This window comes from Scyliorhinus canicula, chromosome 10, assembly GCF_902713615.1.
Source record: "Scyliorhinus canicula chromosome 10, sScyCan1.1, whole genome shotgun sequence".
In the NCBI taxonomy this organism is placed as follows: Eukaryota; Metazoa; Chordata; class Chondrichthyes; order Carcharhiniformes; family Scyliorhinidae; genus Scyliorhinus; species Scyliorhinus canicula.
In genome coordinates, this window is record NC_052155.1 from 54,328,435 (window position 1) to 54,354,550 (window position 26,116).

A 26,116-nucleotide genomic window follows, 5' to 3' on the forward strand; every position below is an offset into this window, starting at 1 on the left:
TATTATTGTCAGAAAGACCAACAAGTGAGGGTGAAACCATAACTTAAGAACATCTATTCAAATCTCTTCCTACAGGAGGCAGCTCCAAATCACTTGAATCCAATGCTCTAAAGATCAATTTATATCTTTATTCTGGGTGGGTGAAAGTTGAACCGAGAATAAAACCGGAAGACTCACATAGTTTCTGTAATGATTGGCGTGCTGACAGACTTCGTCACAAAGGTCATTTATTGCAAGTTGAGCATCCCCGATCCGAAAACTGAAAAATTCCAAAATCCACACTTTTTTTCCAAGTGCCAACTTTTAAAATAAAAAAATAATTTTTATTGGAATTTTTTGAAAAATATATATCAACAAAACAATAATAGTAATAAACACCCCTTGGCACACGTAACAACGCATATAACAAACCCCCCCCCCCCCCCCCCCCAACCCCAATAAACAACAGAATAAGTTAACAATAAGCAAATTAACTTAAATACTATCCCCCCCCCCCCCCCCGGTTGCTGCTGCTGCAACCTTATCGTTGAGCCAGAAAGTCAAGGAAAGGCTGCCACCTCCTAAAGAACCCTTGTACCGACCCCCTCAGGGCGAATTTGACCCTCTCCAGCTGAATGAATCCTGCCATGTCGTTAATCCAGGTCTCCACGCTCGGAGGTCTCGCATCTTTCCATTACAGCAAGATCCTCCGCCGGGCTACTAGGGACGCAAAGGCCAAGACATCGGCCTCTTTCGCCTCCTGCACTCCCGGCTCCACCCCAACCCCAAATATCGCGAGTCCCCAGCCTGGTTTGACCCTGGATCCCACCACCCTCGACACCGTCCTCGCCACCCCCTTCCAGAACTCCTCCAGTGCCGGGCATGCCCAGAACATATAGGCATGGTTTCCAAGTGCCAGCTTGATGTCATCAGTGGAAAATCCCACAAGGCTCTGGGATGGTTCCCAGGCAATGTGCAGCCCCCGATGTGCTCCGTGTGTATGGCCTGCGCGGCCAGATGCACATTATGATCCAAAATCTGAAAAATTCTGAAATTTGATACATACTTGGCCCCAAGCAGTTCGGGTAAGGGATGCTCAACCTGTAACAATGTAGAACTGTAAAGTGGCTGGCAGACTCTGGCTACTGACTGTGCCTGTCCCTACATGCCTTCTGGCTATCTTCTGCCTGAGAGAGGACTCCACCCCATGGGATGATTACACAGCCTCAGTCCAAATTGGTCCTTCAAACCAGGTGACCCTCTTTTTGCTGTGCTGCCCGTAAAGGAACAATCATCGCAGTCTCACTGAATTTTCATGAACTAAGTGACTGGATGGAAAGGCCCCATTGAAGCGATCAAGCTATCACTTTTCCTGTTCGTCATTCGTTTGACCACTAATTTATTTGCCATTTTTGACATATTTCTGCTTTAAAGTGAATGCGCAGGCATTCTGGAGGTGGATTTTGCCAAATGTCTGCTTCATATTGGCTACATTGCAGTTTGCAATGCCATCTGGGTGCTTCTGTCCATATGTCACTGCTGCTGGATTGCTCATTACTAGAAGAGGAAGAACAGCATTGGAATTTCTTCAAATCCTGTGGCTTTAGCTCCTCTTGCACTGAGAGTAACTAGTAATACGTAGAGCATACCTATTGCCTGAATTAAATTACTGATATTGGTGGAAATGCTTTATTAGGGAACGTGGAGACGAAAGATAACTTTTCAAATGAGATACCTGAAGTTCTGACAAAGCTATAAACACTTTGTTTTGCCTTGCACCTAGGTTGAGTGAGATTTGCCTGAGGAAAATCTCTCCCCAACCCACAATAAGAGTTCCTGACTGTCAGGTGTGCAATTCTGAATGAACATTCCCTTGTGTACAGTTTCAAAGGGGAAGGTGTGTGTTACAACAGCTTGCACTTCTGCAGAGCCTTTCAAGTCGTAAAACATCTCGAGGCACTTTATAGGAGTGTCAGCAAACCAGATTTAACAGTGAACCATGTCAGGACACGTTAAGACAAGTGACCAAAACATTGGTCAACAAGGTAGGCTTTAAGAACCACCGTGTCGGAGAGAGAGTTGTTTAGGAAGAGAATCCCAGAGCTTAGTGGCCAGGTAGCTGAAGGTGTGGCGGCTAATGGTGGGATCAACTTCTTGAGATCGTGCTTCTCGAGGCTTAGCCCAAATAACTTGCAGGTCACACATCCTATAAAGAACTTGGTGAGGAGGCTGATGTTAGAGGAGTGTGCTTCACCAAAAGGGCAGCAGAGGACTATGATAACTATTACATGAAGAGCCGCGGTTAAGATTATGTGCCTAGAAACCTCTGCCAGTGGTTGCGAAAGTAACAGTCCCGCCCAACCTTTATGTCACAGACTCAATTCGAGCAGCTCTCAGGAGTCTTAGCGATGTCAGCAAGGGAATCATCCTGCAATGCAATTATCAGGTAACTGATAGCACACCATAGCAGATAGGTGTAATGCATCTAATTTAGCTCGATAGCAAGACAGCATGCTAGGACAGTGAACTTTATCACATTGCTGGCTTCCTCAAAATGCAGAGTGCAATAAATAGCAAGCATCTAATATTCCGGTTTCCTCCCACAGTCCATAGATGTGCAGGTTAGGTGGATTGGCCATGATAAATTGCCCTTAGTGTCCCAAATTGCCCTTAGTGTCCAAAATTGCCCTTAGTGTTGGGTGGGGTTACTGGGTTATGGGGATAGGGTGGAGGTGTTGACCTTGGATAGGGTGCTCTTTCCAAGAGCCGTTGCAGACTCGATGGGCCGAATGGCCTCCTTCTGCACTGTAAATTCTATAACGATTATCCTTCCAACATTCCGAATGCAAAGGATTAGAGAAAGCTGAAAGTGGAGATTGGAAGATGTAGTGAATTCTTCACAAAAATGCCAGGTTTACTGGAAGTTATTGAGTTCCATTTATTTTCAGCACAGAGGCAGTCCAGGAGCAGCGATCATCGTAATAAGGTTTAAATTAGCTCTGGGAAAGGAACAAAGAGCAATTCAGTAAGGAAAATTTATTGCGAGCGGGTCCATTTAAGTGGAGCGAGAACAGATCTGGCCAAGGTAAATTGGAATCGTAGATTGGCCAGTAAAATTGTAACAGAACAACGGGCCATCGTTGAGGAGGATGTAGTTTGGGTTCACTGGAAGTATATTACCATAACGGGGAGAATTGTAGAACAATAAATCCTGAGCTCCCTGGATAACAACACTAATGGAAAATAGGAGTCGGGTGGATGTTACAATTGAGAATTCAGCTGTATTTTAGAAGTACAGAATGGAAGTGAACAAAGAAATGACGAGAAGCAAAGCAAGAGTACGAGAAGAGAACGGCAACTAACATAAAAGGTAATCTAGAAGTCATCTATCGGCGCACAAATACCAAGGGCTGGTTTAGCACACTGGGCTAAATCGTTGGTTTTTAAAGCAGACCAAGGCAGGCCAGCAGCACAGTTCAATTCCCGTACCAGCCTCCCCGAACAGGTGCCGGAATGTGGCGACTAGGGGCTTTTCACAGTAACTTCATTGAAGCCTACTCGTGACAATAAGCGATTTTCATTTTTCAAATAATAGAAGGGTGTTAAGAGGAGGAGTAGGGCCAATTAGGGACCTGAAATGAGATTAATGCGAAGCAGGGACATGGTACTAAATAAGTACTTTACATCTGCCTTTACCAAGGAAGATGATGTTTCCCAAGTCGTAGTTAAAGAAGAAGCTATTTGAGATGCCGGATGGACTAGAAATTGATAAAAACGTGGCATTAGAAAGGCTGGCTGTCAAAGTTGATAAATCACCAGGGGGAGTGCATGAATCCAAGGATACTGCGAGAAGTAAAGAGGGAATTGTGGATGCACTTCAAATCCTTAGATTCAGAGGGGAGGTACCAGAGAGTTGCAAATTGGATTCATAATATCCGTGCAAGGATAGGACCAGGAACTAGAGGTCTGTCGGTTTAATCTGGGTTGAGGGAAAACTTGTAGAAATGATAATCCAGGACAAAATTAACAATAAATTTGGACAAATGTGGATTAATTTTAAAAAGTCAGCTCGACCTTGTTCAAGGCAAATGTTGAATTAAATTCAGTTTTTTGATAAGGGGCGGGATTCTCCCCTACCCGGCGGGACCGGGGATCCCGGCGTAGGGGAGTGGGGCCAACCACTCCGGGGTCAGGCCTCCCCAAAGGTGTGGAAATCTCCGCACCTTTGGGGGCTAGACCCGTGCCGGAGCGGTTGGCATCACGCCGACTGGCGCAAAAACCGGCGCCAGCGGCCGTTCAGGCCGGCAGCAGGGCTGGCCGAAAGGCTTTCGCTGGTTCGCGCATGCGCCGGCGGTGGGTTTCTCTTCCGCTTCCGCCATGGCCTGGTCGCGCCGCCGATCCCGCCGCCACCAGAGATGGTTCAAACCTCGGCGGCGTGAGAGGCCTCCCAGCGGCGGGACTTCGGCCCATCGCGGGCCGGAGAATCACCGCAGGGGCCTCGCCGATTGGAGTGTCGAGAATCCCGCCCCCGCCACTTCCCGGGTGACGGAGAATTGTACAGGGCACAATGTCACAATTTGCAGATGGTGCAAAACTTGAAGGCATTGTGAACCAAGAGGAGAATGGTGTTAAATTTCAAGAGGTCTTGGATAGGCTGGTGGATTGGGTAGACAAGTAGCGGGTGAAATTTAATTCCGAGAAGTTAAGTGAATTATTTTGATATAAAGGGAGACGATATAAAATGAAGGCTACAATTCTAAAGTGGGTGCAGGACAAAGGGATCTGGGGATATATGTATACAAATCATTGAAGATGGCAGGGCAGGTTGAGAAATTGGTTAAGAAAGTATATGTGATTTGGGGCTCTACAAGAGCAGCACAGTAGCACAGTGGTTAGCACTGTTGCTTCACAGCGCCAGAGTCCCAGGTTCGATTCCCGGCTTGGGCCACTGTCTGTAGAGTCTGCACGTTCTCCCCATGTCTGCATGGGTTTCCTCCGGGTGCTCCAGTTTCCTCCCACAAGTCTCGAAAGACGTGCTGTTAGGTGAATTGGACATTCTGAATTTTCCCTCTGTGTACCTGAATAGGCGCCGGAACTTGGCGACTAGGGGCTTTTCACAGTAACTTAATTGCAGTGTTAATGTAGGCCTACTTGTGACAATAAAGATTATTATTATTATTACAAATGGATGCATAGTGCACAAAAATAAGGATGGTACAGTGAACCTGTATTAAATCGTGATTCAGATTTAACTGGGGTATTGTGCCCAAATCTGGACACTGGACTATAGGAAGGGTGAAAAGGCATTTGAAGGAGTGCAGTAAAGATTCACAAGAGTGGTTAAGGGGTGAGGAGCTGCTGCATAGGTAGATTGGAAAATCTAAGACTGTTCTTGGAGAAGTGAAGATTGAGAGGAGATTTGATAAATGTTTTCAAGATCATGAGGTCGCTGAACACAGTTGATGGGGAGAAACTGCTCCCTTTGACAGAAGGGTTGAGAGCCAGAGAACATCAATTTAAGGAAGCAATGGTGACAAGAGGAAAAAGTATTTCATAAACGCAGGGTTAGGATCTGGAATGCACTGCCCGATGGGGAAATCGGACTCCATCCAGATCTTCAGAAGAGAACTGGATAGTTACTTGAAGTGAAAAGAATTGTAGGGCTATGGGGGAAAAGACAGCAGAGTGAGATTGGGTGAGTTGCCCTTGAAGTCATGATGGGCTGAATGGTCGCCTGTGCTGTAATTCTATGATTCTCACTGTGGGTTAAATGTTGACCAAGCCAGAAGTAAGGAATAATTTCCATTCTTTCTTCCATGACGCTGTGTCTTAAAATCACAGTATCGGGCAGAACACAAGGAGGCCTTTCAGCCTGTTCTATCTGTGCTGTCTCTGTGACAGAGCTATCCAATTAGTTTTACACCCCCACCCCCCTCAGCTCTTTCCCCAAATGGTGGAAAATATCTCCTTTTCAAGTATCCAATTATCTTTTGAATGTGTCTGTTGAATCTACTTCTGCTAGGGCAGAATTTCAATTTTTGTAACTGCATTTTAAAAAAAAACGTTGTTGTTTCCCTGATTTCGCCCCCCACCCCCCCAACAGACATATTGTTAATCACCTAAATGTGTCCTCGTGTGTCCTTCATTTCTTCCCACTTATTCTATCAACGCACCTCAAAACCTTAAATTCCTCCACCAAATCTCCCCTTAACCTTCCTTGCTCAGAGGAAAATAATCCCAGCTGCACGAGCCTCTCACAGGCTCTATCCTGAGATGCACTGACATGAATGTTGGGCATTCATTGAGCCCCTGCTATCCCAGTTGCGGGGTTGCTCAGATCAGTTTGCTGGACAGCGGGTTCGGGATGTGGAGCGACGCCAACAGCACGGGTTCAACCCCCGTACCAGCTGAGGTCATCATAAAGGCCTCACCTTCTCAATCTTGCTCCTCGCCTGAGGTGTGGTGACCCTCCGAGTAAATCACCACCAATCAGCTCTCCCTTTCAAAAAGGGGACAGCAGCCTAGATCCTCAGGGATTATGGTGACTTTCGTTTCACTATACCAGTATGGAATTTCCATAGGAACTTGGTTTAGATTGTACAAACTCATTCCATTTTAACCTTAGAACCAACACAGAAAGGGAGAAAGAGGATTACTTTATCCTGTCCAGTTGAATTCCGCCTTGTAGCCCTGAAACGAAGCAGCAATATGATACACTGCTAATAATCATTGTTTTTTAATATTTTTACGGAAGGTTTTCTAATGTATCTGTCTTCACAAGGCTAGACATTAGTGACTTTGCAGTAATTAGGATTTCCCATCAATAATTTTTCACTTGTGCGTTTTTATTACAAGTTTGAGAACATTCAGATCATTAAGTAAAGAGAATTCACTAAGTTCACTCTCATTCAGCAGATCCCGAGTTCGACAACGTTTTAAAGATACTGGGCTCAATTCCCCCTCCCCCAATCGCCGGGTGGGAGAATCTCGGGGGCGGCAGTCGTGTCCCGCCACGCCGCCCCGGCACCCGCATGCGATTCTCCCACCCGACCCCCCCCCCCCCCCCCCCCAAACCGGAGCGCCGAGATTTACGACTGGCCTCTCGGAGAATCGGCGCTCGCCGTTTGTAACGGGCGAGTGGCAATTCTCCGGCCCAGATGGGCTGAGCGGCCTCCCCAATACGACGTGTTCGCGCCGGCGCTGACCAACCTGCGCATATGCGGGTGACGTAGGCACCGCTTTTACGCGGCGCCAAGGCCCGGCACGCATAAATGATGCAGCGCCGTTCCTAGCCCCCTGCGGGTAGGAGAATAGGGGGTGAGGAGCGGCCTCCGAAGCCGGAGTGAAACACTCCGGTTTTCACTCCGGCGTCAGCACTTAGTCTCCCGTTGGGAGAATCCCGCCCATAATGTTTTGGTAAGAATAATGTTCTTCGAAAACTAATTATCAAGATGTGTCACTACTGTATAGTTCTCAGCTGTATGTTACACTCGAGTCGGGAAACAGTAATTGACATTTGGGGCAGAATAAAATGCAAAATATATTTTTTTGCCTATTCATATGTTGAAACCTTTTTCTTAACAGACTGTTAGCTACACTCAGTTTCTTTATCCGACCAACGTCTTTGGTGGCAGGCGGAATACAATTGATTCTACTGCTTCCCTATCGCAGTTTCGGAACAGCAGCCATCGTAATCTTCCTCTTGGGAGGGCCAACAGTTCCCAAGGAAGCATTGACACAGGTAACCAAGAATAACAAGCATGCGCTATTCACACTTGTTTCAGATTCTCGGAACACTAGATGTATCTAATGAACTGGAGAAATACACACTGTTCGGCAAAAGCCTCCAACATAAAATTTCAAATAGACATTAAATTTAAATGCATGGATGTGGCATACCAAAGGACTTATTCCTAAAAGATGCTACCAGTAGACCTGGAGAGCACAACAAAGGAGATAAATGAGTTTATTATTCTGTGCATGTTTCTGGTTTATTCAATCTGGTTTCTTAGTATTTATATGCGACTGTATCGAAGAGGCTCTTTGATTGGTGACAGGAGATTGCCAGAAAACGTCCAGCTCAGAGTAAAATAGATACTTCATGACGTGGGATATAACTGATGCGTATTCCTCCGCCTTACTAACATATGTCCTCCTCCTGTACTTTTAGAAATAGTGCAATTGCATACATGCAGCGTTATTAATCAAGTGCTATTCTCTACTTGAAATTTCTCCTGATAATTCCAGGCCTGCAGGTGTTGACAAGTGATGAGGTAGCTCCATGGGCATCGGTAGCTTTCCAGTGGCTGCTCTTCATGTAGGATTGTGTGTGTGTGTGTCTGACGCCACCTCCCTACCTGGTACCTCCTGTCACAAATACTTCAAAGAGACATCTGCAGATTGTGAATTAGAGCAGGTATTCTGGGTAATCCTCCCCCCCCCCCCCCCCCCAGAGCAGGTATTCTGGGTAATCCTCCCCCCCCCCCCCCCAATCAGTTGTAGCGTCTCCACAGTTCTGGTTCTGTTGACAGCACCGAAGGAAGGGACCTTGCTGGTGTGTGTGGCACAGTAACAGTTAATTTATCCACCATGTCAGCATTATAATATTGTAGGAGGATTCTGTACCATCCCCATTTAAATACTCCTCTAGAAAGATTTCTGTTCAGACAAAATGAAGAAAGTGGTGGAACAGCAGATGGTTTTGTTAATGTTCAAATATGTACAGAATATAATATTCTGTATTCGTATATCTTTAATATAATAAGAAGTCTTACAACATCAGGTTAAAGTCCAACAGATTTGTTTTGAATCACTAGCTTTTGGAGCACTGCTCCTTCCTCAGTTGAATGAAGAGGTAGGTTCCAGAAACATATATATAGACAAAAGTCAAAAATGCAATATAATACAGTAGGCTATAAGATTGTAATAACATAGTGAGCATCTAAAAATCCGTACCATTTAATACTGTGGCTACAAGTGCAGATCAGAAGCTAGGTATTGTGCAGCAAGTGGCTCCCTCCTGATTCCCGAAGTCTTTTCACCACCTAAAAGGCACAAGTCAGGAGTGTGATGAATTATTCTCCAGTTAACTGGATGAGTGCAGCTTCACCAACACTCACTAAGCTTAATACCATCCAGGGACAAAGCAGACACTTGATTGGCACCTCATCTTAAACAGTCAGTCCCCCATCACCGACGCACTGTGGTTGCAGTGTGTAGCATCCAGAGCATGCGCTGTTGCAACTCGCCAAGGCGTCTTTGCCAGTACCTCCCAAACCTGTGATATCTACCACATAGAAAGACAAGGGATGGCAACCACTGGGAGAACGCCATTATCTCCAAGGTACCTTCCAAGTCTTGACTTGGAAACATATCACTGTTCCCCTAATGTCACGAGACCTCTCTATATCTGGTACACCACAGTGCTGCTTACAAGCTGAAGCAGGTGTGGGATGGCTCAAAAGATGGATGAATTGCAAAAGATAAGACCGGATCTCAAATTACCAGAGGTTGATTATTTCTGAACAGAAAATTCTGGAACTGAAAGAAAATGCCTTCCCTATCCCAATCCAACTGGAAAAGAAATTGCACCCTCCACAGGTAGTCAGCAGTTGTACACTGCTGCTGGCACCTGGTATTCCTGCCATCTGATACACCTTGTACATCGTGCCTGGACAGACAGGTACCAGTAAAATATTTAAGTGAGCTGACTTTACATGATTGAGTGCCTCATAGTCCTGTTGGAACTACTTTCTCCGAGGAAACGAAAGATAGATTGGTATTTATGTTGTACCTTTCACAATCTCAAGCCATTCCAAAGTGCTTGATAGCTAATGAAGTAACTTGTTTTTTATAGTCATGATTATAATGCAGGAACTATGAGGAACAAATGACATGGTTGGATTGGAGCTTTCTGCCTATTGATTTATAGTCCAGGTCTCTCTGGATTACAAATCTGATAACATATCTAGCACACTACAATACCATAACAGCCCATTAATGGAGTTAATAAAAAATAATATAACTTGCATTTACAGAGTGTCTTCCCACCAACTGCAATGAAATAATGAGAGACACAGTTCACCTGTCCACGAGCAAAACCATGGATGACAAACTAGATCTGCTTTAAAAAAAAGATTAACTTGCCCACAAATGGGAGCTGACATCTATAAAAAAAAAAAGCATTTAAATTTGCATCAACAGTCGGTTTTGGCCTGCAGACCACCTAATCTTTTATTGTGGTACGACCTGTCCCAGTTCACCATAACCTGGAGTGATAGAAAATAAGGAATCATAGAATACAGTGCAGAATGAGGCCATTCGGACCATTGAGTCTGCACTAAACCTCTGAAAGACTAGGCCCCCTTGCAACCGGCCCGGGAGCTCCCAATGCCCGCCAGAGACTGAAGGGACCATGGGACGAGGCTCCACCCGTTGCAGGAGCTCTCGCTGCTCGCCACAGACCAGAGGGACCTCAGGGCGAGGCTGCACCCGGGCCAGGAGCTCCCACTGCCCACCAGAGACCAAAGGGACCATGGGAAGAGGCTCCATCCGGCACCCCCTCCCTATCCCCGAAATCCAATAATAACCTTTATAATCTTTATTGTCACAAGTAGGCTTACATTAACATTGCAATGAAGTTACTCAATAACCCCATCTAACCTTTTGGACACTAACGGGCAATTTAGCATGGCCAATCCACCTAACCTACACGAAGAGAGCAGAAATTTTATCCAGACCTTCAGATAATTTCTTTATCGGCTTTCCACCACTTTCCATGAAAGTACTACGGCACAATATTTTAAGCGTTGCTGGTAAATGGTTCCAAAAGGAAAATGATTTATAGACGCAGTTCCGACCTTAATGCTCTCTCATGATGTAGGTGATGAAATGTTAATATCAGAAACTAACTGGCCTTGTTTGTTGTTAATATTATTACTTGGTGCAATATTTTAAAATAACTAATGATACACCTGCAATAATTAAAGCTGCAAATATAAATCATGTCCGTTACAAATCACAGCTCGAAAACTGCTCTGTTCTAAGGCTGTGGATTTCGACAGGAGGATTAAGAGAGACAGCAGATAATAAGGGGGTTGCTGAAGAACGAGTGTGGAAGTCAGTACACGAACTGATGCCAAGCACAACAGCTTGAAACATGCCTTTTTGACAGATGGATTGATAGAAGCTTCAGAGCTTTTGTTGTATAGCTCTTGTTTTGGTAACGAAAAAAAGTTCCCTCATTTTCTTCCTTCCTTTCATATGTTAATAACCCATCAACACTGAATTTCATCACTTTCTTGACGGTGGGGTGATTTTCAGGTTGTGGATCCGATGGTTGCAACAGCAAGGCTGCCAGTACAAGCCTCTGGAAGGCAGTAGATTTAGGCGCCTCTGGGACTGCCATCCAATTAGACATGGCGGGCGGGTTGAAGATGTAGGAGGGCAAATCAGCAAGTACAGTTGGAAGGCCAGCCAGCAGCCTTCACCGTGCCTCCTGTGTGAGTGCTGCTGAGGTAAATGAGATGAGAGGGAACAGGGCAAAATGGTGGCAAGAGAAGGCTGGAAGAAATGGCAGCCATTCCCGTACCAGCCTCCCCAAACAGGTGCCGGAATGTGGCGACTAGGGGCTTTTCACAGTAGCTTCATTGAAGCCCACTCGTGACAATAAGCGATTTTCATTTCCATTTCATTTTAATTCATTTCTTCATCACCAACATTATCCGTGACATTAGTCTCCAGAAAATAATCATGTAGTTGTGAACCACTGCCTGCAGATGACCTCGGTCTCATCAATTTGCATGGCACACTGGCCCCCCTGCTGTGCGCTGACCCCCCTGCTGTGTGCTGACCCCCCTGCTGTGTGCTGACCCCCTGCTGTGTGCTGGCCCCCTGCTGTGTGCTGACCCCCCTGCTGTGTGCTGACCCCCCTGCTGTGTGCTGACCCCCCTGCTGTGTGCTGACCCCCCTGTTGTGTGCTGACCCCCCTGTTGTGTGCTGACCCCCCTGTTGTGCGCTGACCCCCTGTTGTGCGCTGACCCCCTGTTGTGCGCTGACCCCCTGTTGTGCGCTGACCCCCTGTTGTGCGCTGACCCCCTGTTGTGCGCTGACCCCCTGTTGTGCGCTGACCCCCTGTTGTGCGCTGACCCCCTGTTGTGCGCTGACCCCCTGTTGTGCGCTGACCCCCTGTTGTGTGCTGACCCCCTGCTGTGCGCCGACCCCCTCCTGCTGTGCGCCGACCCCCCCTTCCTGCTGAGCGCCGACCCTCCCCTTCCTGCTGTGCTCCCACCCCCCTTCCTGCTGTGCGCCGTCCCCCTCTTCCTGCTGTGCACCGTCCCCCCCTTCCTGCTGTGCGCCCACTCCCCCTCCTGCTGTGCGCCGACCCCCCCCTTCCTGCTGTGCGCCGACCCCCCCCGTCCTGCTGTGCGCCGACCCCCCCTTCCTGCTGTGCGCCGCCCCCCCCTTCCTGCTGTGCGCCGACCCCCCCTTCCTGCTGTGCGCCGACCCCCCCCTTCCTGCTGTGCGCCGACCCCCCCCTTCCTGCTGTGCGCCGACCCCCCCCTCCTGCTGTGCGCCGACCCCCCCTTCCTGCTGTGCGCCGACCCCCCCTTCCTGCTGTGCGCCGACCCCCCTCCTGCTGTGCGCCCGCCCCCCTTCCTGCTGTGCGCCCGCCCCCCTTCCTGCTGTGCGCCCGCCCCACTTCCTGCTGTGCGCCCGCCCCCCTTCCTGCTGTGCGCCCGCCCCCCTTCCTGCTGTGCGCCCACCCCCTTCCTGCTGTGCGCCCACCCCCCTTCCTGCTGTGCGCCCACCCCCCTTCCTGCTGTGCGCCCACCCCCCTTCCTGCTGTGCGCCCTCCCCCCTTCCTGCTGTGCGCCCACCCCCCTTCCTGCTGTGCGCCCACCCCCCTTCCTGCTGTGCGCCCACCCCCCCTCCTGCTGTGCGCCCCCCCCCCTTCCTGCTGTGCGCCCACCCCCCTTCCTGCTGTGCGCCCACCCCCCTTCCTGCTGTGCGCCGACCCCCCCTTCCTGCTGTGCGCCGACCCCCCTTCCTGCTGTGCGCCGACCCCCCCTTCCTGCTGTGCGCCGACCCCACTCCTGCTGTGCGCCCGCCCCCCTTCCTGCTGTGCGCCCGCCCCCCTTCCTGCTGTGCGCCCATCCCCCTTCCTGCTGTGCGCCCACCCCCTTCCTGGTGTGCGCCGACCCCCCCCTCTTCCTGCTGTGCGCCCACCCCCCCCCCCCCCCCCCCCCCGCCTCCTGCTGTGCGCCGGCCCTCCCCCCTCCCGCTCTGTGCCGACTCTCCTGCTGTGAATTGACAAGCTGCAGACACTCTGGTAATCCTGTGTGGCGCCAGTAAAATTCCATTGCTTTCAGATGATGTTTGCTAATTACTTAATTAACATGCTCAACAGAATTCCCGCCACTGCTCATCAGATTGCCCTAGGGATACAGAAATCTCCTCCAGAAAAAGCCGGAGGAGACAGACAAATTTGTGTCCATCATAGATTTCCAATTTTCTAATCCCACTCATCAGGTCCTTGGAGGCTGTGGGGTATGATTCCCTCCCTTGGCCGTTTATTGTGTGCCAATTCAATGTATTGACTGTGGTTTGACTTGGTAAATTTCATGTGTCTGGTTTAAATAATACATCTGAAAATAAGACCAGAACACATCCCTCTCATTAAACTAGAAAAAGCATGGACTCGTGTGTGTATACATCACGTGCTGACTCTCCCCAAAGATATGCTTGCGTTTATTCAGTAGATTTTCTAGCACGGATTGAGGCCATTTGGCTCCGCCAATACATTTTGGTGTATGTGCTGCCCACCAGCTTCCTCCCATTTTACTTCTTCTAAAATTTCAACATACACTTCCTCCTATTTACTTGTCTAATTTCCCAATGGCAACTGCATTGCGGAACCGTAGAATTCCTACAGAGCAGAAGGAGGCCGTTCGTCCTATCAGGTCTGCACTGTCCCTCTGAAAGAGAACCTACCCAGGCCCTATCTCGTAAACCTATCATCCCATCTAACTTGCACACCTTTGGATATGGAGGGGCAATTTAGCATGGCCAATCCACCTGCAGTCTGGACTGTGGGAGGAAACCGGGGCACCTGGAAGAAATTCATGCAGACACGGGGAGAAAGGACGGCTCTGCTGCCTCACTGCGCCAGAGACCCGGGTTCGATTCAGACCTTGGGTGACTATGGGTGTGTGGAGTTTGCACATTCTTTCTGTGTCTGGTGGGTTTTCTCTGGGTGCCCGGTTTCCTCCCACAGTCCAAAGATGTGCAGAATAGGTGGATTGACCATGATAAACTGACTCTCGGTGGGGTTACAGGGATATTGTGGGAGATTGGGCCTGGTTAGAGTGCTCTTTCAGCCGGCCGGCACAGACTCGATGGGCCGAATGGACTCCTGCTCTGTACTAGTTAATAGCTTGTATGTAAGAGCCCTTGTTTTGGATTTGCCTTCTCGGTAGCACAGTGGTTAGCACTGTTGCTTCACAGCACCAGGGTCCCGGGTTCGATTCTTGCTTGGGTCACTGTCTGTGCACGTTCTTCCCGCGTCTGCGTGGATTTCCTCCGGGTGCTCCGGTTTCCTCCCACAAGTCCCGAAAAACGTGCTGAAACGTGAATTGGACATTCTGAATTCTCCCTCGGTGTACCCGAACAGGCGCCAGAATGTGGCGTCTGGGGGCTTTTCACAGTAACTTCATTGCAGTGTTAATGTGAGCCCACTTGTGACAGCAAAGATTATTATTGTTATAAAGTGGAATCATCTTTTTTACATCTACCCTATCAAACTCCTTCATAATTTTAAAGACCTCCACGTCTTACAGTAAAGAGCTAGATCCAACCACTTCAGTCTGTCCTGATAGTTCCAACCTCTCAGTAACATAGGATTACATGACAAGGGGGCAGAGACAGGCCATTCAGCCCAACCAATCAATGCCACTCACGCCCCCTCCATCTTTTCTCATCTAAACCTACCATCGTAACTATCTATTCCTTTCTCCCTCATATGCTTGCACAATCTCTCCTTAAAAGCATCTAAGCTGCTCACTTCAACTAGTCCCTGTAGTAGCTGGTTTCACACTCTCAACACTTGATCCTTGGTTTTCTGGTATCATACTTGTAAATCTGTTTAGCAACCTTCCCCATTATCCTTCTCTCCTTTTCTGTAACCTGGAGATCAGAAGTCTGCATCTTAAAAGTGCTTACAAAACAAAAATAATAGTTATAGCGGCAACAACGGATTTAGAAATGTCATTTTTAACAGGTAAGGAAAGAGGGGGTGTAGCGAGGCACTTGGATGTTTCCGTTTAACTGTTTATTCTCCATTATCATTGCACTATCAGAAACATTTGGCAAATGAAAAAAATTGATGGAGAGTGTGGTTCAGGAATGAACGCAACATTAAATAATGTTGAGATTTTATTCCAGGCAATGAAGTGGGGGAGTTTGCGGAATATGACCCTAACCTGCTGGATGACCCGCAGTGGCCATGTGGAAAACATAAAAGAGTTCTGATCTTCCCTTCCTACATGGTAGGTACCATTTGGTCCCCTCTCATTCAGATGCAATAGTTTGTGTGGCTGAATGCAGCCGTAAGACTGTAGAAATTATGTCTGCAAGTGTGTTGACCATCCTCATTACTGTACAAGTGGTGCTACAAAATATGATTGAGAATTATTGTGAATAGTACATGACACTCAAAAGTACCAAGGATGTATTGCGAGGTAATGATAAGTGATGGGCAGCCGAGTTAAACTTGCTTTCTTTGGGAAAGAGCCATCAAGGTGACATTTTCAACGATATAGCTGAGATTGACAGCTGGTCTAGATAATTGTGTCTGATAGAATTCGAATGGTATGGATTGGGAGTTAAAAATAGGGCTTTGAGATTTCCAGCATGTCTATTTTGTTAGAAATTGGCAGTAAGAAGGGAACCCGGGCAGACCTGTTTGGAACTCCCTGCCCTTGTGAAGCAGACTTACACTGAGTTAGTGTTCTTTGTGTGTGGTTTTCACTCTGGTGTCTTGTCAAAGTAGTGTTGATGTGTTACCCCAGGCAGTGAACATCGCAGGTTTGTTGAACATCGATGTCACCTCTAATCCTAATTTCTTCATGAGCAACAGGTACTTAAAGCAAATTCCTGGTAAAAGACATTGAGGTGGAAATTGCTGTGTATTGCATCATAGGGCAGCACAGTAGCATAGTGGTTAGCACAGTTGCTTCACAGCTCTAGGGTCCCAGGTTCGATTCCCGGCTTGGGTCACTGTCTGTGCGGAGTCTGCACGTTCTCCCCGTGTCTGCGTGGGTTTCCTCCGGGTGCTCCGGTTTCCTCCCACAGTCCAAAGATCTGCAGGTTAGGTGGATTTGCCATGATGAATTGCCCTTAGTGTCCAAAAAAAGGTGAGGTGAGGTGGGGTTACTGGATTATAGGGATAGGGTGGACGTTTGGGCTTAAGTAAGGTGCTCTTTCCAAGAGCCGGTGCAGACTCGATGGGCCGAATGGCCTCCTTCTGCACTGTAAATTCTATGATTCGATGATATAATGGGTACAGCAAGTATGAATTTAGCTGTGGGACTTCCAGCTCCAATCCACCCTGTATATCCTTCTCTTAAACCATTCTCCTAGAGCTGGGAGGAGCCAGAATGCCCCATGACTGCACAAGAATTGTGATCGACCCCCTTCTTCCTCCTGGGACTTAACTGAGAGCTGGCAGCAGCGAAGGAAGCAGTCTGCTATTGTCCCCCTCACTTGGGCCGCTTTCGGTGGAGGTATGGCCAGCTCTTGGCTGATTGGGCTGAGAATGTTGACGAGGGCCAGCCACAATCACTATTGCTCTTCAGATCTTCGTTCAGGCATGCTGAAAAATAGGCCCAGACTGAAATCTAGCCCATCGTGCAACAGGCTGATCTATCCCCTTTCACCCTTCGAACCAGGGTATTAATACCCCTATTTTCACCCTGGCTAAGATCAAGTAACTCTCAACATCGAGCAGGGATCAAACCTGAGATCTCTGGTATGTTTAGCTTAGTACTGTAGCATACTAGAAGGAATATATCCACCATACCATCATTGTGAGAATGATTCATTTTTAATTGCTTTCAATCATTAATTGTCCCTCGAGGAAACACTGGAGGTGCAACTTAATTTAGCTCTCTTGAGTAATGAGCTTTCTTTGCAGTTTACAAACCCGCTGAATATGATTACTTATTTATGCAGCTGAAGGTTAGATAGAGCGCTATTGGTGAGATAGCAGGTAACGTTTTTGCTTCAACATCAAAGGTGTAAAATGAGAACTTTGTGTCTAATTCCTGCTGTGATGGCGGAAATTGTGCCATTTTAATCCTTGAAATGTTAATTTCTTTACTTCTAACGGTAACACTTGTCGCATATCAAAAGATTAGGAACTGTGTCTCCAAAATGCTTAACAGCAATTAGAGACTGACTGTTAAGCCTCCCCTTGCAGACAGTGAGGCCTATTACGTGCTCAGGCACATAATTGGTCAATTCCTTAAGGTATTTAAGTGACACCATATCCACAACTGAAAACCAAGAGGCAACAAATATATGACCAGCACAAGCTGTACATGTGAGGAACAATAAACTATTAGTAATATATGACTTTGAGAGCATCATACATTTTTTCTTTGGCGAGTGTACCTGTTTGGGACAATATTGGAAACAAAATGAAAACTTGATATCGGCCCAGATCTTCCGCTCCCAATAACAATGAACACTCAGTGCCACCGGGGGCCATAGTGGCATCGGAAGTCCCAGGGAGCTGATTTGCTCTGAAGCCTCGAATTTTCGAGTTTGCCGCAGATGGCTGCGTAGGAATTAATGCCAATGATATCACACCCCCTTCAGGACCTGTCGGTGTCTAAATTTGGGCTGTCAGTCTGGTAATTACTCTGTCTGTAAACTCTTTTTATATCCTCCTTACAATCTGCCTTCCCTTTGTAACATCTGCAAATTTGGCCACAATGCACTCTGTTCCTTCCTCCAAATCATTAATATATATTACGAAGAGCTGCAGTCCCAGCACTGATCACTGTGGCACTCCACTGGTTACTGCCCTCCAAGCTGCGAAAGACCCTTATCGCTACTCACTGCTTCCTGTCAATTAGCCAATCCTCTATCCGTGCCAAAATATGACCTCCAACACCAGGCATAATAGCCATTTGAGTGACAAAACAAAAACTGAGACTTCCCACTCGACCACTGATACAAAGGTCTGGACCAATGTCCTCTTAACTGAAGGGCAAAGTACATTGAAAGCCAGCCAGTCAGAAGTTATTTGGAGATATCTCTTTGTTGCTGCAGTGTCAAAGCTGTGCATTTTTCGCCTGCACTGAGTGATGGGACATTTTTGCATAATTTATTTGGCAGCCATGAATTTACTTTAAGGTTGTGGCATTGGGCCACTTCAGAGTCTGTGGTAGTCGATGAGACAGGGGTAGTTTAGACATTGGATGATACTATAAGACGGGCACTAGAGATTCGGCCATCAAATGGAAATCCCAAATCGAACAAAATTAGTGCAAGGGTTGCAAGGCCTGAGGAGGTTGCAGAGACGGGAAGATGTGAGGTCAAGGAGGGGAAATGAGGGGAAATTCTACACACTCGAGTTGAGAGCTGGATATTAAATAAATAAAGTAGCTTGTGAGAAGCAGACACACTCTGGATTCCACATCTCAAAGTCTTGATTGATTCTGTAAGTTCCTAACATGAAGTTGGTTAGTCTAAGAATTAATGCCTGCCATGAGCCAAGTACGATAATTAGCTCAGCAGCTTTGTTGAAATTATTTTTCAACCTCTTGGAGGTGGAAGAAATGATCATGTGTTGCAACATCATATATGTGTCTGAGGACTTTGGTTGCTCCGCGAGCTAAATGAAATGAAAATCGCTTATTGTCACAAGTGGGCTTCAAATGAAGTTACTGTGAAAAGCCCCCAGTCGCCACATTCCGCCGCCTGTTCGGGGAGGCTGGTACGGGAATTGGACCGTGCTGCTGGCCTGCCTTGGTCTGCTTTCAAAGCCAGCGATTTAGCCCTGTGCTAAACCAGCCCCTGAATCATGCTTTGAAAGACCAAAGTAGTAAAGGAGGAAAATCTCCAGAAGTCGATTTATGATGATGCAGCACATTGTGATGCGAGGAATTCACTAATAAATCTCCTGCATTGTCTGTGGTCTGGAGCTACGCTTGTGATTTATCATTGAGAGTGCGGTCTGTCCCGTTAGGGTCAATGTTCGTGTTAGGCAAAATGTAATAGTGGCTACTTTAAAAACTGCTGCGGTTAATCACAGCAGTTATAAATTACAGGCTCTGGGTCAATCAATGGAATTCTTTCTCTTCAGTTAGGAAGATTGCTTTGAATCTGGATTTTACTCACTGATTTTTCTGTCTTAAATTAACAGTTGGTGTTTGACTTTTTTTTTTAAAACTTTGGCCCAATCCAGTCTGGCTGTAGTGAACATTGTGGAGACGTGATGGCTTTGACAGTGTGAGGAATGTTTGCAGGTGATAAATCAAAATTGTCATTGTGTATAATCTTTAGTCCATTACCTTCCTGCCAGTGATGTTTTTTCAGTGAAATCATTATAAAGCACAGGCGCTCCTGAATTGGAGCTCCCTAAAGTGATTGCCAAACGTGACCCAGTCCCAGAAATCAAAACCAAACACTGTGTAAAGCGTGTTATTCTCACTTTAATTTAGCAGGATGTTGAGTCTGCCAACCCCGCTGCATATTTTTCAGAACCGGAAGTTGAAAATGACCTTCAGTGGTGTTGCTCCTGGAGCGCCATGTTTGCTTGTGTGGAAGTATGAGGCAAACGGCTCTCCCCAACAATAGGTGGAATTTTGCCAACTGGATAAACCCGCGAATGCGGAGGCGTTGTGGAGCCAGAGATCCAAAATTGTGACCTCATTCCCAGCGGCCTCCATTTTGACTGGTTGCGAGACGAAGCAGGGCGCAACTCACGCGCACGTAAACTGACAGTGGAGCCGCCATATTGCTGGCAGCCTCAATTTTGTATTTCATTGAGCTTGACTTTTTCAGCAAGGTGGGTGGGTTTCCTCAAGCTTGCACGAACCATTTGTTCCCCAGCCCTAATTGCCCTTGATCTGAGTGGTTTGCTTGGCCATTTCAGAGGGTGCTTAAAAGTCAACCACATCACTGTGGGTTTGGAGTCACATGTAGGCCAGATCAGCTAAGGACACCAGATTTCTTTCCCTTAAATTTATTAGCAAACCAAATGGGTTTTTATGACAATCGACAATGTTTTCATGGTCATCATTAGACTTTGAATTCCAGATATTTACTGGATTCAATTTCCACCATCTGCCATGGTGGGATTCGAATCCTGGGTCTCTGAATTACTAGTCCAGTGACAATACTACCACCCCACCACCTTCCCCTTGATGATGCTGGAGTCATTGATATTCGGGAAGCTGAGGAATTTCTAACCAGGCTAGATAGTTCTAAAACCGAGTGGGTGAGACATGATGATCCTGGCGTGTTTGGCATGAACGCTGTTCCATGAAACTATAATATCTGTGTGACTTGTGACGACTGGGCCCAGACATGGCAACACTTGTTCAAGGTGCTGGGTATTGAAAGCTCACCAGCAGAATATTTCCCTGAGGTACTGACTCTAACAACAGCTTCTGTATGTCTGTGCACCTCTGCCAGTGTGCGCGCCCGCCCGTGCCTCAGCCTGTGTGCGCGCACCTCTTTGTGTTCCTGCATAATCAGAAGGCTAAGTGCACTATTTTCTGTATCTTATGAGTCCCGTCTCAATGAAGGCAGACATGTACAAACATGATCATTGCCTCCGGTGTGCCAGCTCAGCCGACGGCCGACTGAGGGAGAGAGTATTTCAGGGCCATGATCTCAAAACCAAATTCATTCATAGGATGTGGGCATTGCTGGCTGGGCCAGCATTTATTGCCCATCTCAAACTGCCCTTGAACTGAGTACCTTGCCTAGTCCATTGCTGTGAACATCTAAGAGCCAATCACATTGTGGATCTTTAGTGACGGGGCTGGTTTAGCACAGGGCTAAATCGCTCGCTTGTAAAGCAGACCAAGGCAGGCCAGCAGCGCGAGTTCAATTCCCGTACCAGCCTCCCCGAACAGGCGCTGGAATGTGACGCCTAGGGGCTTTTCACAGTAACTTCACTTGAAGCCTAATTGTGACAAGCAAATTTCATTTCATGTAGGCCAGACCAGGTAAGGATGGCAGATTTCCCTCCTTAGAGGACATTACCAGCTGGGTTTTTATGACAATTGACAATGGTCATAATTGGAATTTTAAAGTCATGGTTTATCGAATAGCTGTGATTCGCACACGGCATCATGTTTCAAAGACGTGGTTGACCGTCAGCTGGCACCTCCAAAACAATGGGAAAGTACCACCGAGGTGCCTTCACAAGATCTTCAAATCAGGTGACAACAAAGGCAAAGAACTTTACCTTCCCTAATGCAATATTCACTCAAAAGCCAGCTCTGCATGTTCATATACCTGATACCAGAGTCCCAAAGTCCTCTGTACTCAGTTGCAACAGGAGACTCCCAGAAAGACAGTAGAAATGCTTTTGGAATTAATGGAGTTAGTTGGGTGGTCCTGGCTGAACAAGTGGTGGGAAGCTTGCCAACTTTTATATCAGTGCCCTGTGGTACTTGGCTACATAGGCAATGCTCACATGCACACTCGGTGTTTCCAGAGCCCTAGATACTACCTACCTGAGGCTAAACACGCTCTGAACCTTGGAAAGCAAAGAGAAATGATCAGGGAACAGAACCTGACATGAGTGGATTTCTCTTCAGCTGTTCAGAGGTTCTGAAGTGAGTTTGTCCACTAGCTGAAGCCACCTGCAGTGCATGTACTGCACAGCTGTCTAAGGCCATGGACAGTTGATTTAGTTTCCTGTCTTCCACTAAACCGATTTGACTGCATAGAAACCCTGTTTAACACTGCCCAAAGGGTATAGTCACTGGTTTACACCCGCCCAAGGGATATACTCACTGGTTTACCCCTGCCCACAGGTATACGCACTGGCAGCGCTAACCATCGTGCTGCCCCCTTTGCTGGACTTCCCTACTTGCTATCTGCACTGGCCAAAATTAGTACGGCCCAGAATGGTAAGCAGCTTGGCAACACCTGATTTGTGTCCGCACCATACGCTATTGTTACCAGTGCCAAGGATCAGTTTCTCCAAAACTTTGCGATTATTCCTTGCGGCCCATTTTGTTGCCTGAATTTGCCTGTTACACTTTCTACCCCAATGAGCGGGGTCTGGGGCAAAATAACAGGATGCACTTGTGCTGTGGCCCTACAAGCGAAACTGAACAGTGAAGCAAAGCACATTCTGAACCAAAAAGCAATTTAACCTTGCCTACTGGCACAGATTCCATTTCCACTGCTCATAACCGTTACTGTATGGGGCATAGCCGAGAGCCAGCGTACTGTTCTTTTTTTTTTCAATTAAGGGGCAATTTAGCATGGCCAATCCACCTACCCTGCTCATCTTTGCGCTGGAGGCGTGAGACCCACACAGACACGGGGACAGCATTCTGTCCGTGACCATCTGTGACAGCCTGTTATCCAAACACGTGCTGCCAAGCTAGACAAACGAGAAATGTCAACAATGAGCAGAACCACAGGGAATATGTTTTTCAAAATGCCCAGCCAACCATTGGGCGATCAAGTCCAGATGTGCCATCAGAACAACCTTGGACCCCTGAATGTACCAGGCAATCGTTTTCATTTCTGACACTGGTCACTGCATGGGCTCCCTCATAGTCACTTGAAACACTTACTGAAAATCAGCATATTACTTCTGTAGGAAGACATTGATTTCAGCGGGTCTTGTCACAAAGCAAATCGTATTATGTTGATGGTTTCCCTAGCAACCCGCAATCTACTGTATGTTTTTCACTACAGTGTGTTGGTCACAGTACAGCACGATGCAGGAGACGAAAGAAAAATTGGCAGCTTCAGCTTCTGGGAACATATTGGTTTCATATTTCCAACAGGCCAATCTTGAACATGCAGGTTTAATTTTATAGCCGACGTTTAATTGCGATGTGTCAAACTACAGGAAATCTGTAACATTCTCCTTTGATTCGGAGAGCTCCTTGAAATGTTTTCTTTGGGTTAAATTCTGTAACCACCAAAGCTTGTTGTGGAATTCCACCTACGCTCATTCACTCGGGCTGCAATAATCCACCCTGAAAATATCTGACCGCCATGTTGTTCTTAGCATGCTAGTGCGATCTGCACAAGGTCTAGTTTGCCAACAATTAAACACCGCCAGGTTCCCAAAGTGCGAGCAAATTGCAAGACATTTAGTGTGAAGTTGCTGTATTTGTTCAGTACAGACCACAGCAGACATAGTGCAGCCACCACCAAGAACTTACACTTATACTCCTCTATTGTCGAAGGCTGTCCATTGATTCGAGGGTGACATATGAGCCTCAAAATCAAAGAGTCTCTGCTATTCGCCTTCACGTGGCTAGATAGGCCTGACGTGCAGATCCTTGGACACATGGAGCAGGACATCCCATGAGGTAGTGCAGGATTTTCTTTGTTTTCTTCCCCTCTCTGCTGCCACTGTGCTTCAGTTATTTAGATGTTGGGACTCTCAGCACAGTGCAGCTAGATGGGTCATCATTCTCAGGAACTGGGAGGAGCAAGTTCCTCCCAGTCATTAAGGTCAGTGCAGTCGGGCTTCAAGGAGAGGTTGAGTGTCTTTGAAGCATTTTTTCCCCCACCTCTGGAACTTGGCCATTTGACACTGGCAGGGAAGACAGTTTTCAGCCTTCAAGACACTCTGTTCAGTTCATCCACGTTGATTTTGCAGGAGCTTTGCCTGAATACGAGTCGAGCAGTTTGTTTGGCTGTCCTCCCATTGAACCTTAAGAGAGTGACAGAGGCTTTGCTGCTGAAATTTCTCAGTTAAATCCCTGACATGCAAATCTCATTGAAGGACAGGAGTGGTGACAACTGCCTTTTGTTGACGTTTGGAGGTCACCTTCGCCAATTACTGGGAGGCTGTGCTGGTGCAGCTGATCCAGTGTTGGATCTCCTCGTCAATGTGGCCTTTTGAGGGAGGTAGCTGCTGAGGTATGGGAAGTGCTCAGCACATTCCAGAATCTCTCCTTCAACATGCATGGGAGGTGGAGCATTTGGATTGACATTTATGTAGTTTCTTTACCATAGTAAAACAGCTTTGGTGTGAGTGACCTGAAAAGCAACGTGCCGCAGCGCAAAGTGACCAATAGAAGCCGGCAGACCCTACACTGAGATCTACCCGACTCGCAACGCCTGACGAGACCTAATGCAATCTCGCAAGATGTTGCAATATGAATTCTGCCCTTGTGGGCGGGATCACCTTTTGGCAATTTACATATCAGAGTGAGGCAGCTTGTCTCACATTTAATATGAAGTTACCCGAGGCATTTGGATCTATCCCCCTTCACCTCGGAGACTTCAGGTGAGTGTCGTTCAGTACTGGTCTCCACAAATCGGAGACCAGATGGAACAGCACTCGTGGGGTGATTCTCAGGGATCGGAGGCCCTTGGGTACATTTGTGCAGTGCCAGTCGACCACCCTGGCAGTCCCACCTGGGTTCAAGCCTGGCACTGCCAAGGTGCCACGCTGGTATTTATGCGCAGCTGTGATCGGGCCGTGGGTGCCCTGTGCGGGTGTTGGAGAGTGTGGGGGAGGGGCTCTCATAGTGAGTTGGGGCTTGGAGGGGGGGGGGGGGGGGGGGGGGGGGGGGAGAGAGAGAGTAGGTGGTTAAAAATGGCACCCGATTACACTTGGAGCACCGGCGAGCAGGGCTCCTCAGTGCACAGTATGTGGCTATGTGCGGCATCAGCCGCTCGTTCCCCGCTGAGATCCCCTATCTAACCCGAATGACATTAGATAGCATTGTGTTCCTCGGCGCTGCGAGGGCCGTCTGAGAAACATGTGGCTAAATGCATTCGCATTTAAATTGCGTCTCAAGGTGCTTAACATGTGCGATCAAACAAAATTGGCTGATGAGCCACACATTAGGAAGATGACCAAATGCTAAGTTAAAGCGAAGGGTTTAAGGGCTTTAGAGAAGGGAAGAGAAACAGAAAGACAGCAAAGTTTAATGAGAGACTTCCAGAATTTGGGGCTTAGGCAGCTGAAGGCAGAACTGACAATGGTGGAATGATTAAAAACAAGGGACCAGGATGGAAGGGTGCAGAGATCTTGGCGACTGCAGACTGAAGGAGATTAGAGAGGGTGAGGTGCTGGGCTATGGAGGGGAGAAAGGAGAGAATGTTCAAATTGAGCCATTGCTGAACCGGGAGCCAGTGAAGATCAGTGAGGACGGGGTTGATGGGTAATTGGGACTTGGCTTGAGTTAGGGTGCAGGCAACAGAGTTTTGCATGTGCTCAAATTTATGTAGGATGGAAGATCATAGGTCGACCAGGAGAGAATCGGAATAGTCAAAATTGGAAGGGAATACAGAATGAGATTTCACCGGCAGATTGAGGTGATGCAAGGGCAGAGTTGGGCAATGTTGTGTAGTTGGATGTTGTGTTAATGGTGTGGGTATGGGGTCCCAGGATTATATCTGGGTTAATTACTGCAACAAGTTTGCAAGCCGTCTGATTCTGCCCAGACCAGTTGCCAGGGAAAGTGATATCATTCGAGATGAGGCAACAGAATTTGTGGCAGAGACCACAGATGATGGTTTCAGTTTTCCCAATGTCTAACTGGATACAGCGTGTGCCCTGGATGTTGGACAAGCAGTGTGTCAAATCAGACAGTGGAGGAGCTGAGAGAGATTGTGGTGAGGTAAAACTGCGTGTTGTCATTCGACATGTGGAAACTGGCCACGTGTTTTTAGATTATGTTACCGAGGGGCAGCAGATGAGAAATAAAAATTGACTCACAATAATCAAACCAAGTTTTTGTTTGGGGGCGTAGTCTCCAAAAGTAAAGGTGCAAGAGTGGGCAGGGAAGCCATTGCAGGTGACACTGCATTGATCAGATTGGAATCCGGCAAGAGCAGCCTTACCCAGGTGGATGATGATTTGGTGGAGGATGTCCAAAGATGTGCAGGTTAAGTGGGGTTACGGGAA

General features: G+C 47.4%; 1 protein-coding gene across 5 annotated transcripts in view; it reads left to right on the plus strand.

Moving 5' to 3' along the window:
- Positions 1 to 26,116, plus strand: part of cables1 (Cdk5 and Abl enzyme substrate 1) — a 282,165-nt gene that overhangs the window by 176,115 nt on the left and 79,934 nt on the right. For all 5 annotated transcript variants that reach the window (XM_038808960.1, XM_038808958.1, XM_038808959.1 and 2 more), the window contains 2 exons: positions 7,564 to 7,720; positions 15,421 to 15,524. In XM_038808960.1, the coding sequence (XP_038664888.1) occupies positions 7,564 to 7,720; positions 15,421 to 15,524 (261 nt within the window). The remainder of the gene's footprint in view (positions 1 to 7,563; positions 7,721 to 15,420; positions 15,525 to 26,116) is intronic.